A 14237-nucleotide genomic window follows, 5' to 3' on the forward strand; every position below is an offset into this window, starting at 1 on the left:
AGAAAAAGGGATTGCTATGTCTTTTAGCCTAATTTAATGGAAAATGTCAAACATTTCTTTGTATTAAAACTACGTCAAACATAAAAAAAAAACTTTGCAACCTGCTTTAAATACTAATGGCAAAATGATCGATTAAGTGGCATACACTATAATAAAGTTTTAGTAGAGAGGTGGAGTGCCTGGGAATGAATTTCCTGAAGTGCCAGAGTCGCTGTGATTCCTTCCGGGTTCTCTCAGTTTGTGTGGGTGTATCAGCGGGCAGCTCAACATGACAGAAACTCACACTCTGCGGCTGTAGCTACCGTTTATTTCCAACTTATATGACCGCTGGACAGAAAATACGATGTTTTCTGAGGTTATTATTTTTTACCGCTTTAGCTCGGTGAAGGCTGACTAATGACATCACCGTGATTTCATCCTGACCTGAGACACCTGTTGCTCCAGTTTCGACGGACAGGTGACACTTTCTTCGTCTCAAACAGGGAGCAGCTCCGGGTCGAGAGACTACCGAAAGTTGGATACGTTTCTTAACTAAAAAACATTTTGAACTTCCAGCTACTATGAAAGTTACAGTAACTTTCGGGGACACCGCAGTGGTGGTTCCCTGTAAGGCTGGATGGACCGTCCGGGATTTAGTCGAGCAAGCCACGCGGAGGTACCGCAGGGTGTTCGAGCAGGTAAACCCGTCTACAACAGTGAGATACTTACTTTCTTCGGTACTTTTCTTTCACATCTAGTCACCTAATTGTGTCCGCAGAAAATGTTTCAATGCACTCATGCTTCACATTATGTAAGAGCGAGCTCACAGAACTTGGCTGAGGTGTGGGTCACGTGACTGTTTTGTGGTTATAATGTTCATAACATTGGAGCTAGCTACTAGCTTAACGTGACATGAGACAGGCGTCACATTGAGCTAATTATTTATTTTGTGAAAAAATGAAGTAGAGTTCGGTTCACAAGCAAAGACAAGCTTCATTCACAAAGTTTTGACTCCTCTTTAAACTTTTTTTTGTTGTTGACAGTGTGTTATTGTGGCAGGAGAGGCCTGACACTTATCATCATAATATCTTCATACAACCTGTCCTAGTGGTGCCTCTCACAGAATGAAATATATACACTACAGGTCAGCAGTTTGAACATTGGAAGTAAATGAAGCCTTTAAAGTTGAAAACATTTCTACGGGTGCCCCAATTTGTAAACAGGTTGGAACAGCCCCTGTGAATACACCCTCAGAAGCTTAATTTGTACAACATTGCAACTAAAAGTTGGTCATAAGTTTATCCTACAGTGAAATAATGACCACAAGTCTTTAATTTTATTATTAATTTTATATCTGAAAATGTCACCATTTTGGTTTGGTCACGTTTTTAGCTTAGGCAGTTTTCTGCTTACTTTTGTACCACTTAAGGTTTATCACTGGACCTGAAGTACTTTATATTTCAATATATAAGTGTGTAGAAATATTGGGGTTTTCAAAAACCTTGGACATTTAAAAGTTGACACACAGAAAACAAACAGCTAAAGGTATTGTTGCAAACTTTATTTTGGTGGCGCCTAGTGTAACTGCAGGATTTCATCTGTCAATGTAAGTTGACATAAGCTTATCTTAATAGACCAGAATGCAATACAGCCACAGTGCATTTTGGATTATGATGAAGGGGTGTGCCTCAACTGGGGAAAAAAACTCTGTTCCCTCTGGTTGCTGTCTGCCTGCATTCATAACACATCTGGATGCATTAAGCTCATACCTGTTCTGATGGCAGTCGAAAGAAATTTGGGAAATTTAGGGGAAGTAGAGGCAAAACATTACAAAATATCCCCTGGCATGCACTGAACGTCCCAAACCAAACTGGTGCAGTGTTGTTTTCCTGTGACTTGTGTTGTTTTGAATGTCCCACATATACACAAAGATATTTTGCTCTGCTCCCTGGTGTTGCAATCACTTGAACATAAATCATTCTGCCGAACTGACCTTTTTATTAATCAGCTGCATGCTGATGTATGTGCACGCTGTCCTAGTGTGATAGGGTGCTGATGTGTGTTTCGTCTCAGTGTGGAGGATGTGAGTGGTGCTGGCTGGAGCTTCTGCTGTCTACCTGTACAATAGCTCCCTGTTTAAGCCCTGGTATCTCAGCGGGCAGGTGGAAGTTTACTGTTTGATGTCCTCAATGTGGCCGCAGTCGGGGATGTGCGCCGTGGACAGGAGCCTTTGTCCTGTGAGTGATTGGGGATTAGGACTGGCGACAGGCTCCGGTCTTATCGGTTGGCTGGTCCCACACTCAGCCCACCCAAGCGCCCTCCCCCTTGGCGAGGCAAGAGGCTTGCTTGTGTAGATGCGAGAGGCCTTGCGGAAGCAGTGATGGAAGGACCGATAGGGTGGCTGGATGGCTGGATGTATTGCTTCCACTCGGGGAAGGAGCACACACAAACACCCAGATGGCCACACACACATAGAGGAGCTCATATTCCTTGGTGTCCCCTGAGCTGTCATGTCTGTGCTTCACTGACAGCCACAGCCGTGCCCACTCTGCCCAGAGGCCCCTGATGATTCTTAGTGAGACATGCACAAGCTAAAGTAGGCTAAATGTGTGATTACTGTGCACCAGGCCCTTGATTGCTTTTCACAGAGCATGTTAATTAGGTGCCTTCGCTAGACGCTAACTCAGGAGTCTTTTGCTTCCTCTTAATAGAGGCAGATCATCATGAGGACAGTCCGGCTCTGTAGCTGCCAGAGAGGACCAAATAGATCTGACCAGATGAGCCGGCTGCTCCTGCCAGCAGAGTCCACTTAGTGCCCACATTAACTGCACAATTCTCCACTCCCCGGCCTCACCGATGACAGCAGGGACAGTGTCAAAAACCTGGGTTTAATCACTTGGGGAGGTGTGTGTTGGTTTATAGCCCTGTGCATGGCGAACAGGGTCCTGCAAGGTCTCACTGTGCATTGCAGTAATGGCTTGTAGACCTTCCATAATTAGCGGCTTGTTTTAATGTGATCTCAACTGTGACTCTGTACGTGTTCAGCTGCTTTCATCTGTACAGACAGCTCTGTGAACCGACAGAGCCTCTAACTAGCTGCATACAGAAACATTACAGCTCATTATACAGTGTGATTTGTAAAAAACAATGAGAAAACGTGCAATCATGATGGTGATAAAAGATTTCCCCAAATAGTTTCCACACATTATTCTATCACTGCTATAATGGCATGTGATTTAGGAAGCACAAGCTTGTGGGAGTTCTGTAAGGATTTGCACCTAAGGTGTTCAGATTTACAATTTGTTTAATTCTAAATTAAACTTCAACTTGCCTCCAGCTGTCATCCATATAATTATGATTTGAAGAAAATGATTGCTTATTTCCACACAGATGAGTGTCGCTTCTTGTGGTGCAACTGACAACTATTTTCAATTAAATGTTTAGTCTGTAAAATGGCAAAAAAAATAATGAACCTGTTGATCAGAATTTCCTTAAACCGATGTCTGGAGTTGCTTGTGTCATCCGGCTGACAGTACAAAACCTAAATATATAGGATTAAAAGATTTTAAGCATAAAATTCTCACATTTAGTCGCTGTTTGTGTGTTTTTGCTTGATAAATGACTTAAACAGTCCATCAGTTATCAAAGTTGCTGTAGATGAATTTTGACTCATAATTTCAACCCGCTTCCTGTAAACTGTGATGAAGTAAAAGAACCCACAAGTGCAGGAGAGAAGAGTCTTCTTAACAGCTGACTGACGTCTGTTACTCTCGATCACTATATTAGTATAGGACTATAGCCTGAGGGATCAGCGTGTAGACTGAGTGTTGTGAGTTCTCAGGGGAAACAGCCATGTACTGTAGCTGTCTCTCTCGGTCGCCTGGTCTGTCTGTGCAGGTTCAGTTCAGATTACAGCCCCTATACCTACTCTGGTGACACCTGACAGCGCACTTAACAAGCTGAAAGCACTTTGCCCTCCTTCTCATGAATGTAGGAGTGAGAGGACGTGTCCGTTGTGGGATGGTATATGCGTCAGAACTCAGGTATGCAGAAGGCATTCATGAACTTTAATGCAACTGTTCAAACCTGCTGTTTCTCTTCATTAGGTTGTTTGTGTCATTGGATTGTAGACCAGGCTGGCTGTCATATGTGTTCAGGGATTAGTTTGCATTCTGCTACTGTGAGTGTGTTCTGTAACACTGTTAGCTCTATTGATTCCCCACTTCAAATAGCTACCGAGCAGCATCCTGAGGCCAGAAGGCGTTCACTGTTTAGCTGAAGGGCACTGTCGCCGGACAGACGCACAATAGAGTGTGACTTGGGCATTCCAGGCATCATGACAGTAAAAAGCAAATGTGTTTATGTATCTATTTTCAATTACAGAGATGTGAAAGTACAAACAATCTTTTTTTCCCCAGGTGAAATGCCACCCTGCCTGGTTTCAGTGTGTGCTACTCTGAGCTTGTTCAGTATTTATTTACACAGTATTTATAAGCAGTATGTCCACAGATAAGAAATGGTTAATAAACAGTAGTCATTTCATGTCCTTCAACTTTAGGAATATGCTTTGTTAAATCAGTGGAGAAAGTCTCTCAGAAAATAAATTTTTTTATATTTTGTTGAAGGAGTAAATCAGTAACACTTTACCAGAAGCAAAACCAATTGTTCCCCTTTATTTTCTGTTGAAGGAACAACAACAACAACAAAATAATAATAATAATATTAACAGAATAAAGAAAATAATCAAACTCTGTTTAGAGATGCCCACCTAAATTATCCTACCCATCCCACCCACCTTGCATTCCCTGATAACGTTGTGGGGAAACAATTTTACCATAATATGTTCAAAAGTAGTGGTAGACAGTAACTTAGTACATTTACTCAATTACTGTACTTAAGTACAAATTTAAGGTACCTGTATTTTACTTGTGTTTTCTTTTCATGGCACTTTCTACTTCTACTCCACTACATGTCAGAGGGAAATGTTGTACTTTTTACTTTACTACATTTATCTGACAGCTTTAGTAGTTACTTTACAAATCAAGCTTTTCAGCCCTCCTTAGCTTTAAAACGCTGTGGGCTGACATAACTTACAGCGAACAGCTGCTGTTGAGGGGTTGCTGGGGATGCTGCTGCTGATACTACTGGTGTTGATCTGTGACTAGAGATATTATATATATATATATATATATATATATAGGAGTTACTAGCTGATTAAACAAATATGTGACCATGACAAGATGTAAAGATTGCTGACAATGTTTGGAACTGGCTCACTATGACTGACCTGCTGTAGTGCTGCAGCTGCCGCCAAGGCTGACTGCTATGAGAAAATAAGAGGGAGATGCTCACAGAGACTGCTGCAGGTAGAGAAAACAAGATACCAGATTCAAAAAAGTGTGGGAAATAATCTGAGAAGGAGACAGTACTGGAAGAAAGGACGAGGTTGGCCAAGGCAGGGGTAAGAGTGAGACAAATCTAATCATAAATCTAAATAAATAAACTAAGGGGTGTGTGTGTGTGTGTGTGTGTTCATTCTGTTGGGCCATAATAACCATGACAGAGTAGCATTTACCTTTCACATTAACATTTCATACCTTTTTCTGAAATCTAATAGGGCCATTTCATCTTCAGTCTTCACTTTGATGTCAGGAATATTACATGTATCTCCAGTTATTTAGTTTAGATAGGAGGTTTGCTGTTGTAAACACAGTGAAAATATAGGCTAAATCTATTCCAATACTGTTCTGAATTAAATGATAAGTAAACCTGTTGTTATGTTTATGATGTTATAATTATTTTAAGGCACACTACGTTTTTTATTTATTAAGTTTTATGAAAGGGTTTTTTTTCAAATTACATAAAAAATACCAGACCTTTTCTCCCTCAAACAGTAAGCACGAAGTGAACAGAATACCTTTGTTTGTCTGTGTGTAGAAGTAACGTTTTTTATCTTGTATTGTTTTTTGTATTATTGTCTCTTGGGTATTATTGTCTTTACACTTGTTAAAGCACTTTGTAACTTGTTTTTGAAAAGTGCTCTACAAATAAGGATTATTATTATTATTAACGTTAGCTGTCGGCATAGTGTTAGCTGGCAGCAAACGTTACTTCTACAGGCAACACACAACAATATACACAACTACTTTGCATCTTTCTTGTAAAATACATCCAACAACCCACAACAAGCACATTACGGCAAACCCCTCTTACCGGCGGAATCGCACGTGTCCTGTAGGCAGTGCTGCTGAATCACTTAAGGTGTCTGAATGGGAGGGCTCGTCACGGATGAGGTCATCAGGTAAAAGGTCATCATGTGGGTTATTTTATTTACTGTGAAATTATTACTCATTCATTTTACTAATAGATTTAAAAATAAATAAATAAATTTTATTGACAAAAGGGCACTTTGGGCATCAAAGAGCAAAAGGGCAGGTGCTCAAGCACCCATCGCACCCCCCTCTGCACGTGTATGTAAAAGAGTTTATAAAATACGTTGTTATGTTATAAAAAAAACTACCCAACAGTTTATACAAGTACAGATGACATGATTAGTTGGTAGACAGAAAATTAATTGGCAACTATTTTGATCGTTTTTCATGCAAAAACATTTCATGTTTACAACTTTACTTAAGTAAATGATCTGAGTATTTCGTCCACCACTGTTCCAGAGCGATAGGATATACAGTACACAAAAGCAGAGCACACATGTATGCATGTGGACACAAACACTCATGTCTCCCACAAGGGGTTAATATGTAAATAAACGTACAATTACACAAACTTCAGTACTCAGTTCCCACCATGGTCAGGGGCATTATGTAGTTTTCAGTGGCCACTAGTGGTGCTGTTCTAAGATTGAAACCAGGTGTGTGCTCGTACGCGTGCTCGCTCATGAGTTCAAGCGAGCATAATCCGAAACACAACCACTTTCATACAGAAATCTCACATTAAACACAGAAGCCGAGCTAACGTGACTTTCTGGTGTGACTGTCATAATCTGAATCTCGTTTGGTCTGACAGGCTTCATCACATCAACCTTTATTGTTGATTTTATCCTTGCATGGAGTTTATGTTGGAGTCAATGTTTTATGGTGTTAGTGGACTGCATGTCGTTGTGGTGTTGTTGCTGTAGTCAGAGAGAGGCTCAGGAGCGCGCACAGAGCTGAATCCGACCCGGTATCCTCACATTTATAGCAAAATAGTAGCTGATGCAATCAACAGAGAAGTGCGTGCTTCATTTCTATGTGAGTTTTGAGCCCATTGACAATAAGGCAATGACAATTAGATTTATTAATAAGTAATTTTAATTGAAAAACTTACATAAAGCCCCTTTAAATGTAAATAAATGGAAAGAGAGTTTTTTTTACTGCTTAATACAATTTTCTTAGTGTGTAATAAAGCACTGTATGGAATGTATGGAAATGTGTTTAAAACTACTGAACACATACAATGTCACCAGCCTAAATGACTATAATGATGTATATAGTCAAGCATTCATTAGCTGTTAACAGTTAGTGAATGCTTGTGATTTTAACAAATAATGTTTTATTTATCATATTGACATCACTATACAGTAACATCAGGCAATTCATGGCAATATTCAGATTAGGTAAAAACAGTTCTTAGCAATACTATGTATACTGTAATATGTATATATTATGTATATGGTAGAGCATGTTTTTAAAGTCATCAGACTTTTGTGGGTGTATTAATGTAATCATTCTGTCCTGCGTGCCCTCTAACACTAAATAAAATAAAAAATATATAATTACTAGTGATTTTTTTTTCCTGCTGCCAATTTGCCCCCTGAAATGGTGTGGTTCTAAAAACCGCAGTGCAACCTGGGGAATCTTGTTCCTAAAAATACTTCAAACACGTTAAGTTCAGTACAGCACATTTTTCAACAAGATATCTCAAGGGTGTAAAGTCCTTATATCACTTAATAACACAAAAGAGTTTCTTATAAACCGTTTTATGTGCCATTTATCATATTATACTGCTTATTAATGCTAAATTGCGAGGGTTAAAGTGTTACCTATCGACTCAATATGTTTCTATAACGTTTAGGGTTAAGTTTGGCCCTTTTTAGATTAGAGTAGAATGTAGGTGAAGGTCAAGTTGTCTCCATCTCTGGCTGTCTTCTTCCTTCAGAGAGAAAGCTCTCTCCCTGTCCTCTCCCTGTCCTCTCCCTCACACCGATGGATCCGACTCAAAGACACCCCCTCATTGACACGTTCATTTAAGACTTTTTTTTTGTCACGGCTAAATCCACACCGTCTTCCTGCAGCTGTGTAATTACACATTCTTCTGAGGATCAAAGTGTGAAATAGCAACCCCCGACACCCCCACCACCGCCACCACCACTGCTGCAGCCCCACTGAATTTAGCTTCACTAATCGCCCCGCCGCTTCACCGCTCTCGAGTGGTGTCATGTTTGCTCACCAGAGACAGGGGAGAGGGAGAAGAAGGAGTGATATCGCTTTAAATGGTGGAGCGACTTAATGGTGTAATTTGCAGGGAATTTACTCTTCTAACTGTCACGGTAATTCTCCTCCGCTGTTGACTGACTGACTCCCGACTCCTTTTGTTTTTTATTTCACGGGAAGAGCTCAGGATACAAAGGGGAATTACCAGGGATTGACAGTGAGGGACTTCAGAAGGTTTTCTTTTTTTTACTTCCTTCTTTCCTCTCTTTAGATTACTTTCTCTCTGAAGTGTCATACATTCATCCCTTTTCATCACTAGGTAGAAAGAGAGGAAAGTGTCGTTCCTCGTGAGTTCTGGTGGGGGAAACAAGCACAAGTATGCCAGGTGTGCTTAAGCATGGCCTGCAGAGGTGATGCTAATTAACACTCGGGCATTGTTGTGCTCTAATCCACTGATGTGGATTAATCCTTCTCTCCCTTCTCTTAATGCTGGTGATGTCATCGCAAACTCCAAGCCTCGCGTTCCTTCCTCCTTTGCTGTTGCTGTCATACGCACACACTCTCTGTCAGAAATAAATAGTGGCAGTGGTATACAGAAGAACACCGGCAGTCGTTCAGGTTGGACCAGGTTTTCTGGTGATGTGTAATTGCTTTGCCCTGATGAGTCATGTACTCTGCTGGTTTCCATCTCACGTGTTGCCCTATAGTAAATATTTTCAAATGAAACTCTCAGAACTTAGGATTGTTATCTGACTTTTTACGTACATTTTGTGTCTCAGGTGAGTCACACTGTCTTTTTTTCTTTTCAAAATGACACAGTTTGACAAAGCAATCTTTACTTGTCTTTACATATGGTCCACTTGCTAGATTCTTTCCTTGCTTTCAACCACATATCACAATCCATCTGTTGATGAAGACCATGAGATGCAGGTGAAAGTTCTAGGAAAAGCTAGTAAGTCAACCTTGAGGTAATTTTTCCAAGGTTTAGTATAAACTGACAAACATATAATTAACTTAAATGCTCATAACGCAGGTTCATACTCTTTCTTTGCATGGCCTTGCTCATATTTTTTGTATAACTTAATATTTTGTAAGGTGACAGACTTCTCTGGGCTCTGGATCACTGCCTGTTTGCCTGTCACACAATGCCTTTACGAACTGCAGTGTATTTTTGTGTGCTAGTTGTAGTTCATTCCACTCGCTCTATCTCTCACAGCTCTGGCGCGGGTATTATGGTCACTTCTGAAGAAAGGGAGGTTCTGGCTTTATTCCTGTGATTGAAATCCCAGGCTCTCCCAATCATTTGATTTAAGAGAATGGACTTGGCCAATTGTGAAAGGCAGACACCCTCTTTTTTTTTTTTTTTTTTTTTTTTTTTTGTGCCCTGTAATTCACATTCGGATGCAGCAGAGCAAGAACCAGCCCATTCACAATGGGCTTCAGTGATACAGCAGAAGCTGCTCGCTGGGTACAGCCAAACTCATTCCAGCCTCTGAGGCTTATAGCCTATAGCTGTTAATTTAGCTGTTAATTTAGCTGGTAATGTAGTCTTGTGTTGCTCTTGACAGATTGCTTATTGGTATGGGCAGTTCCTAATGGTCATTTTCTATTCCACACATTGCTGGAAACGATAATGCTTATCAAAGATTTCTTTTCTATGTCCAGAAATGACTTTTAATAGAAATTGTGGAAAAAATTGCAAATATTTATATAACAAGACTGAATTGAACCCACTTTTATGCAATTTATCATTGTCCTCGTGTTAAATGGTTCACAGATGCACTTTCTCTAGGAGCTCTGCATAGCATAACCACAGTAGATTCCATATTCTGGCCACAAAAAGGGGAAGATGCCATTGTTCGTGTACTTCTCTATTGATTTTGTTGTGTAAATGGAACACAGATTTCAGATTGCAACCTAGTCAAAAGTGTTTGTTCTCTTTGTCAGTGGATTGAACGCCAGGCTCACTGTAGTTCCTGCTCTGTGGGGTGGGTTGACTCTGACCTCTGTCTTCATGGCAACAATGAAACCGGCCTGGAATGTGCTCACGACTGCTCCCCACAGACCAGCAAAACTGGAAAAGTTCCTGTCTTTTCCCCACCTCATTCTCACATTCCTATGTACAAACTGTGCGCCGTAAACCCAGGGTTGTGCATGCACTGTGATGTAGGTCATCTGTTCCTTCGGTACCTGCCAAACAAATAGGGAAACCTACTGTTGTGTCTAGATATTATACGTGTGGTTGTCATGTTGACTGGTCAGTATTGGGACACATTTGTTGCTCTAAACATAGTATTCAAATTTCCAATTTATTTAATACTTTATATTCAAACAATGACTAAAGCCTTTAAACAAAGGTCAATAAGAAGAGGAAAAGTTTAACATAAAAATGTGCGGAAGCCTGTATGAATCATATGACTTGTAATGTATTACATTTTCCTATTTTTGGCTAAAGCATCAATGATTAGTCAATTAATCGATTAGTTGTCAACTATTTAATGGGTCTGCAGTTATTTTGATAATTGATTAATCACTTTGAGTCCCTTTTTTTTTAAAAGAAAAATTCTTTGAGTTCAGCATTTATAAGTGAATATTTTATTTCACTGTGTTTCTTTGCTCCTCTATTACAAAAAGCTGAATATATTTGGTTCGTGACCTTAAAATCGATCAAGATTTTTCACAACGTAACAACTCATCGATTAATCGAGAAAATAATCAACAGAATAATCGAAAATGAAAATAACTGTTAGTTATAACCCCACTTTTGGCTGTTACAGCAAATGTCAGCTTAATTACAGTAAGGCAAAAATTCTCCTAGAATTCCAGTATTTGCAAGACGTCAAATGCAACAACTAACGAGATATTAAGGGGACAGATAACTCGATGTAAACAGCATAGCAAAATGTTTTTTCTTCCAGTTCTTACTAAAACCTATAGTTATCGTAAAATAATGTTCCATCGGAAAAGGCTGTTGTCAGGGTGGACATCTGTACTGTACACAAATGGGATGTTGTCTTTATTTGGCCTGATACCCTATGACAGTTATTGTAAGCACTGTTCTATAAATAAAGCTTTTGTATCTCATGAAACACTTTATTTCCTCCCATAGTTTGCATAAAGCATGTATAGTAATAGTTGTGTGTACCACTATTCAAATACATTGGTAATTCACAAGGATTTTGTGTGTTATTATTTTTTGTGCCTCTCTTCTGATTTTTTTTTTTTACAGTGGGAGCAGTTAAAGATTCTGTACACCCAAACTATACTGTAAGCTGATTGGTTGGTTAAGCTCCTACTCAAATGTGATTGGTTGTTGTAGCAATTCTCAGTTTAATTATACAGGATTCTGACAGTTATGTTAATTCAAATGAGTAAACTTAGGTAGGTAAATTTTAAATAAATCTGTTCTCTTTATAGTCTAGCCTTATTGTGACTTTATCATTTTTGCTGCTGTCTTTGTGTCCAGCATGGGGGGAGTGAAGTGAACACCCACCACTTAGAGTACGTTGAAGGAGGGATCCTGGACATGGACGACTTGCTGAGTGATCTAGTGGAAGACAAAGACAAGGTGAGGATGTCTTGATGGACAGGGTGTATGCTGTGCTTGAGCCTCAATGTTTTCTCTGATTTCCATGTTATATTTTTAGCATTTGGTTCATCTGGACTCGCACAGTGTTGCCCTATTGTTGTTCCTATCCCCACTTCAACACACAGACATGTTGAGACCTGATAGACAACAGTTGGACAGCTTGGCATAACAAAATGAGCCTTGACGCTGATGGCAAGCTATTTCTTGATTATTCTTACCTGGTGTGAGGTACAGTAAATTACAGCAGAGAATCCGTCATTCTTAGCTGCGCTTAGAGTCTGGTAGCGGATTTATTTTGACTCCCTTCGTGAAGTCTCCAGCCTGGCAGGATGACAGGATGTCCAATAAACAAGGTATTTGTAAATCCACACCTTGGTTAGCTTGTCACCGCTTGTTTGGTGTTCAAGCCAGCTAAATACCAAATGTGACAAAATGAGGTTTACTTCCTTGGTTCTGACCAAAGAAAAGAAACCCGGATTGGATTTGCTTGCGTCTTAATTCGCTGCATATGTGCTCGGTAAGGAAGTGCAATTATTTCCTCCTCTCCTCAAACCTCCTCCTCTCCTCGCATTCTCCAGAGAAGCGAAGAAGTCATAGTGGTGGCGGTGTTGTGTGTGATTTAGCTGTCATGTTTATTTTTACTAAGACAGCTGAAAGGACACAGTTTCAGATTTAAAACAAATAAGCCATGTGGAAGTTCACATGGAAGTTCTCCAAAAGAGCCGCGATGCAATGTCATAGGATTGAGTTGGGAGTTGAAGTTACTGCATTTTATACACAGACAGACAGTTGCCCAATTTTTAGAAAGTGCAAATTTGATTCCTCTTGCTAATTTCCCATAATGCATTCCTAAGATGTGCTAATAAACTGCCCGAAATCCATATTCATAAGCCCGGGCCCAGACGAATGATGAATTATCAACACTTAGTCAGCAAGAAGGCCAAATGAAATGGAAATGGAATATTCAGCCGACACTGTACTATACAATAACAATTGGTGTATTTAAGCTGAATGAACAATAGTGTGTGTGTGTGTGTGTGTGTTATGCACGCCGTCATGTGCATGTAGGACTGCAAGTCTGACAAAATACTCTTTGTGAAAAAGGGGACACAACTAAATAATAGATGTGTAAACCTAGTGGGAATCTTCAACAGAGGCTCAAAAATTTTTTTTTTGCAATCACAGAGAACAGAGGCTTCATTTTCCAGCGTGATGGAATTATAATCATGAGATCTGCATCTTATTTGTGCATAAGAGAGTGAGTCATAGATTTTAATGACTCATTTTCCAACCCTGTTTTCTCTCCCCGCACTCGAGTTGGAGTGATGATGAAGAGTCACAGATCAAATCCCGCTCTAACATTTGATCAAATTCTTTCAACAACTTACCGTGACGTGGGCTCTCTTTTTCCTAGCGGCAGTTCTTTCTGTGATTACAGGCTCTGCTGAGCAAACGGTTCACTGGAACCTGAACCATGCAGGAACTGTCCTATTTACCTTTTTGTTTCTTTACTCTTTCAGCTTTCACCCAATTCTCCAAACGCCTTCCCCGCTTTGATCTCACTTTTCATTTTTAGTCTTTTGTTTTTGCTGCTGATGAAAAGATAGCAGACAGAATAGGACGAGCGCACGTGATCTTCATAAAGTGCCAGTCATTAGACTTATCTTCGGGCTCCCAAATAGTGTCGGCTCTCGTAGATTAATGAGCCGTGCCTGGCATTCTTGATTAGTCTGACTTCCTTTTGTTTGTCTACGTTTTTATTACCTCTACACGACTGACAGATTCTATCTTTAGTGCTTTTCTTTTTTGTTCTGTTATTGTGGCCGACGCTGTTTCACCATCAATCATACAGGAGTGGTCCTATTGTGAGGGTCCTCCACCGCACAGCATGGGCCCTGTGTTAGCCACGGATGCTAATGAGAGATAATGGTTAGCTATTTGTACGCCTAGTGGTTAGCTTAGCCGTGATTCTAGACCTCTTTATCTGGGCCAGCCCCCGACCATTATTCAACACACACTCGTGCACACAGTCGCGCACACACACACAGACCACAGGCAGGCGTGTAGCGTAGCATGTTAGCACTGGCGTGTACGGAAGGCGCGCCACTGGTGGTTGATGAGGGCGGAGATGAGGCGGCGGCTGTGATTTGATTACAGTTCTGCCCCCTGCATCTGTGACAAGCGCTGTGCACACACATACACACTAACTGGCACACACACACACTCCATTCATTAGCATC

General features: G+C 40.4%; 1 protein-coding gene across 4 annotated transcripts in view; it reads left to right on the top strand.

Annotated features, from left to right (window-relative positions):
* The first annotated feature begins 226 nt into the window (after positions 1-226).
* pard3ba (par-3 family cell polarity regulator beta a) overlaps positions 227-14237 on the top strand; it is a 161166-nt gene continuing 147155 nt past the window's right edge. Inside the window, exons 1-2 of one of the 4 annotated variants that reach the window (XM_038718904.1) lie at positions 227-716; positions 11875-11976. In XM_038718904.1, the coding sequence (XP_038574832.1) occupies positions 561-716; positions 11875-11976 (258 nt within the window). In that variant the 5' untranslated portion in view covers positions 227-560. The remainder of the gene's footprint in view (positions 717-11874; positions 11977-14237) is intronic. The other 3 variants (XM_038718914.1, XM_038718922.1, XM_038718931.1) reach the window with 3 other exon arrangements.

This window comes from Micropterus salmoides, unplaced genomic scaffold (genome assembly GCF_014851395.1).
Source record: "Micropterus salmoides isolate LMB-PRFRI ecotype aquatic unplaced genomic scaffold, ASM1485139v1 Ms_hic_scaffold_1, whole genome shotgun sequence".
NCBI lineage: Eukaryota > Metazoa > Chordata > Actinopteri > Centrarchiformes > Centrarchidae > Micropterus > Micropterus salmoides.